The sequence below is a fragment of the Ochlerotatus camptorhynchus genome, unplaced genomic scaffold (assembly GCF_037179485.1).
Source record: "Ochlerotatus camptorhynchus isolate MF236.1 unplaced genomic scaffold, CSIRO-AGI_Acam_v1.1 ptg000077l, whole genome shotgun sequence".
NCBI classification, from domain to species: Eukaryota; Metazoa; Arthropoda; class Insecta; order Diptera; family Culicidae; genus Ochlerotatus; species Ochlerotatus camptorhynchus.
The window spans coordinates 7,748,641-7,753,888 of record NW_027040567.1 but is presented as its reverse complement, the minus strand read 5'-3'; the positions used below and the strand labels follow the sequence as shown (position 1 = coordinate 7,753,888).

The window sequence follows — 5,248 nt, the reverse complement described above, 5'->3', positions numbered from 1 at the left end:
CCGACTGCGGCTGCGCTCCGTTCTGCAGGGCGGAGAACGGATTGTTGCTCAGCAGCTTTTTTGCTGCTGATACGGTGGCGCTGCTGTCTTCAGGTCTGGGTCGTTTAGTTCCGGGAGGCCCCGGCTGCGGGTCCGCAACGCCTGTCGGGATGGGCAATGGGGTTTTCTTCTGCTTCTTCTGGGCTGGCTCGGTGGTCGCGCCGTCTCCTGGGAGAGTCTGTTTTCCCGGTAAACCGGCACTCGCGTTACCGCGCGATTTCTTACCCATGGCTGGGTCAGCGAGAGCGTCACTACACAACGCGGAGCTAATTCGACTTGCGAACGAACGAACGAAACTAGAGAGAATTCAAATCGACTGAACTGCTCAACAGTCTGGCAGCGAATGATGATGAGCTCATTCACGAATGGGCTGCTTTATTTATACTTATTCACCGATCCGACAACGTACAATGGGATGAGCGTTGCGCGCTATTCTACGGTTTCTTCTTGTAGGTTGACTTTGTTGGTGTGCGTCGCTTCTACTGCTGCCGCTGCTTCTGTTGGTGTGCGTCGTTTGGTTTCATTTGGCAGTCTTTCCGGAGCGAACGGTTCGGTCGCGAACATATTCCCCCCAGGCTGGGAAGAATTCACTGAATCGATGTTTAGGTCGTCATTGTCAGCAATCGGAAGGACGGATAATTTGGATACCGCTCGTCTATAGATGGAACCTTCGACGTTGATGTCTACCGCTCGCACCAAATTGTCGGAACCTGGGTAAATCTGGACGACCTTTCCCATCTTCCAACATTGCGGTGGGATATCCTTCTGCTCAAGCAGCACGATCATACCAGGGCGAATGTTTGGTTGTCTTTGGCGGTTTTTCCCCCTCAGTTGCAGGTTCAACAAGTAGTCCCGGCTCCATTGTCTCCAGAACTGCTCACGGAGGTACTGTAGATGCTGCCATCTTGACAGGCGATTGGTTGGTATCTCATTGTAGCTAGGCTCCGGCGTGGCTATCAGAGGACGGCCAATCAAAAAATGGCCAGGTGTCAAAATTTCGTCGTCTGGATCTGGTGTTGAACAGAGAGGCCGGGAATTCATTATAGCCTCCACTTGGCTAAGGACTGTAGCATACTCTTCAAAAGTCAATTTGGCGTTTTTTAGAGTCCTCTTCAGGTGATACTTAGCGGTCTTCACTGCGCTCTCCCAGAGACCGCCAAAATTAGGAGCTTCCGGTGGGATAAATTTCCAGGAGATCTCTTTTGGCTGGCAGAAGGATGCTATCTCGTCAACGGCATTGCGGCTGCGAAAGAGGAGATATAGATCATGTAATTCGGATTTGGCTCCCTTAAAGTTGGAGCCATTATCTGAAAAGACCTCTCGGCAAATGCCCCGTCGGCTGACGAAGCGCTGAAGTGCAGCTAGGAACGCGGCGGTAGAGATGTCGGAAACTAATTCCAAATGGACAGCTTTCGTTGACATGCAGATAAACACCGCGATGTAGGCCTTGACAATTTTCGGTTTGTGACGACCTTCCTTGACAAATACTGGTCCGGCATAGTCAATGCCAGTTTTCAAAAACGGTTCAGCGGGTGTTACTCGGCAGGGCGGCAGATTTCCCATCAGTTGAATAGAACCTTTAGGCTTCGACCGGAAACATGTGATGCAGCTCCTGGTAATCTTCCTGACGGACGACCTTCCATCCAGCAACCAAAAACGTGATCGGAGAGCGGCCAATAGGGCAGTTGGACCAACATGCAGGTTCTCTTCGTGGTATGTACGGATGATTTGATCGGTGATCGGATGTTTAGGAAGTAATAGTGGATGCTTGGTTTCAAAAGGTAGCAGGGAATGTTGAAGCCTTCCTCCAACGCGCAGCACTCCATCGTTGTAAATCGGATTCAGAGCAACAATTTTCTTACACGGTTCGTTGGATGTCACACGATGAATTTGGTCACCCAGAGCTTCAAGCTGAATGACCCTTACAATCAGCTGTAAAGCCGAGCGTAGTTCTTGGATTGTAGGATGACGTTGGAGGACTCGTTCGTTGCGAGATTTCAGTCGACAGTTACGGATAAATCGCTGGATCAACGCGATTACCCGTTGAAGCTTTCTGAACGAGCTGAACCTAGAAAATACTTCCATCTTCTCCTCGTTAACGACTGGAATGGCGGTTACATTTATCTTTTTCAACTCCGGAAGATCTTCATCTGCGATGTCATCGGGAAGTTCCGACTGGTACTGGGCGGTGCTTAGAAATGTCGGCCCATTCCACCAAAGTTCATTGGTGCTCAGGGCGTGTGGAAATTGACCTCTGGATACTAAATCTGCTGGGTTTTGTTTCGATTTGATGTACTTCCACGTGTAGCCTTCGGTGCTCTTCAAAATCTCTGCTACGCGGTTGCGCACAAACACTTCAAGGGATGATAACGGCTTCCGCAACCAGGCAAGTACCACCTGACTGTCGCACCACAGAACAACTTGCGATACATCTAGTTGAAGGGAGTCCAGCACTTTTACGAGCAGCCGGGCAAGTAGCCGGGCACCGAGTAATTCTTTGCGTGGAATGCTCAATTCAGCTATCGGGGTGACCTTGGACTTGCTGCACAGCATGTTGAGTCGAGCCTTACCATTCGGTAGGATACAGCGAATATAAATGACCGCTTCGTAAGCAGCCGCCGAGGCGTCGGAGAAGCCATGGATTTCGATGGTGGTGGCATCAGAAGAAATGGTGCATCGAGGAATCTTGATTTCGCTTACCAGGAGTAGGGCTTCACGGAATTGTTTCCAGGATTGTAGAAGTTCTCCTTCCAACGGGGTATCCCACGGGAGACCGGATCTCCAAATCTTCTGCATGATCATTTTGGCGATAATGGCTACCGGCGTCACAAGACCCAGTGGATCGAACAGTCTGCCAATTTCAGATAACACCGTTCGCTTCGTAGGATGGCTTGCTTCTCGATCGGTTTGATTGGTGCTGAACACAAATTCATCTCGTTGTGGGCTCCAGATCAATCCCAATGTCTTCATAACGTCGATTGAGGTGTTGTCCAGACGTACTAATTTCTCACGGTCGGCTTCTGGAACGTTTTCCAGAACTTCTGTTGTGTTAGAACTCCATTTGTGGACCGGGAATCCACCTCGTTCAAGTAGCTGTTGAATTTGGGTTTGACTTGCGATGGCTTCCACTACGGTGTTCGCACCTGAGATGACATCATCGACGTAACAATCTAGGCGGATGATTCGTGCAGCGAGTGGAAATGAGTCGCCTTCATCGTCACAGAGCTGTATCAAACATCTGGTCGCCAAGAATGGGGCTGCAGCTGTCCCGTAAGTAACGGTTGTGAGTTCCAGGACACGGAGGGGTTCTTCCGGGCTTGACCGCCTGAAAATTCGTTGGAAACACGCGTGAAGTAGTGCCATGCGTATCTGTCGAAACATTTTTGAAACGTCAGCAGTGAATACTATCCTATATTTCCGAAAACGTAACAGGATACTGAAGATGTCGCTTTGCAGTGTTGCTCCAACTAGAAGAACGTCGTTCAATGACTTCTCGGACCGGGATGCCTTGGCAGAGGCGTCGAAAACAACTCGAATTTTAGTTGTCGAACTCGATGGACGTAGGATGGCTTGATGCGGGAGATAATACACTCGTTGATTGGGAATATCATCGGCTTCGTTCACCTCTTGACAATGCCCCAATGCTTCATACTCATCGATGAATCGACAATACTGTTGCTTTAGCTCCGGATTTTTCTTGAATCTTCGCTCTAACGAAAGGAACCGATGCATGGCCAAGTTTCGGTTGTCTCCTAGCTCGTTCACCGATTCGCGGAATGGCAAACTCACCTCATATCTGCCGGTCTCATCTCGACGATGGGTAGACTGGAATACTTTTTCGCACTCATCTTGCTCGCTGGGTTGTGTTACTGACTCAGAGATCTCTTCCAGCTCCCAGAATTGGCGAAGGACTTCAGAAATAGGATCCGTCAGGGCAGCTAGACACTGCTGGGAGGTTGACACGTCGTCGATGTCTCCTGCAACTACCCATCCTAAATGGGTTTCTTGTAGTTCAGGTAACTTATCACTCAGTTGAATACGGCCCGTCTTTAGCAATTGCAAAAAATGGGAGATACCGATTAGCATATCGATATCGGAAGGAGTGTGGAAGTTGGGGTCTGCCATAAGTAGATCGGTGTCGATTGGCCACGCCGAAACGTTGCTTTTCGTTGCTGGAATCGCTCCCGTTATCTCAGGAACTACGAGGCATTCGATAGTAGTACAGAAATCGGAATGCCTGGACTCCACTTTCACCATCATCTTCTCCTTGGCGTAGGTTTTGGACCCACCTATTCCAGCGATGGGTACATGTGCAGGTCGTCTTTCGGTGGCCAAGCGGTCAGCCATTGCCTTGGATAGGAAGTTGACTTGCGAGCCGCTATCCAACAGAACACGGCAGGGAGTTGTCCATCCACGAGAATCCTTGATTCGCACCACAGCGGTCATGAGCATAACGGTTTTGGCAGCTTTAGAATGGTTACACGACGCAACAGTTTTGGTGACTCGTTGAGACTCCGAGTGGTTCTCGGAAGAGGTTTGGCAAGCTGGTTCTTCATTTTGGATGGTTGGTGCTACCTCCACTGTATTCGAATCTGCTTCTTCATGCAACAGAGTGTGATGTCTTCTCTGGCAGCGAGAGCACGTCTTTTTGGATGAACAATCAATGGCTCGATGACCAGGGCGAAGGCAGTTGAAACAGATTCTCAACTCCTTCACTTTTTCACTCCGTTGAGCCGGTGACATTTGATGGAACTTCGGGCATTCGAAATGGCGATGGTAGCCACTACATACCTGGCAGGAACTGCTGGAGGTCACAGTCGTTGCAGCGTGGGCTTTCTGGTTAGTTGGTTTCGAACCCTGTTGTTGCCTTGGAAATGGCTCTTTTGCCGTCATCTGGTGCCGGTTTTGGAACCTTTCCAACACCTGGCATTCGCTTCGAAGAAAGGCCACAGTTTCTTGGTACTGGGGCAGCTTGGCATGCTGCTGTGTCCTCTCCCATTACTGGAGTGTTTGATCGTCCAATCGTGAAGTGAGGATCTTCGTGAGGATGAGACCAGATAGTTCATCAACTTCCAGTCCCTGGTACTCGAGACCGCCAACATGACGGATGAATGTCTTCACTAGCTCGAGTAAATCTTTATGGTTGCGGGTGGTCATCGGTTTCATCTCGAGCGAACCTTCGAGATGCGTATCGACGATTACTCGTGGG

General features: G+C 49.8%; 1 protein-coding gene across 1 annotated transcript; it reads right to left on the bottom strand.

Moving 5' to 3' along the window:
- Positions 1-468: 468 nt before the first annotated feature.
- On the bottom strand, positions 469-4,932 carry LOC135697675 (uncharacterized). Its single transcript, XM_065217447.1, has one exon. The coding sequence runs from the start codon at positions 4,930-4,932 to the stop codon at positions 469-471; it is 4,464 nt and encodes a 1,487-aa protein (XP_065073519.1).
- Between the last annotated feature and the right edge of the window lie 316 nt (positions 4,933-5,248).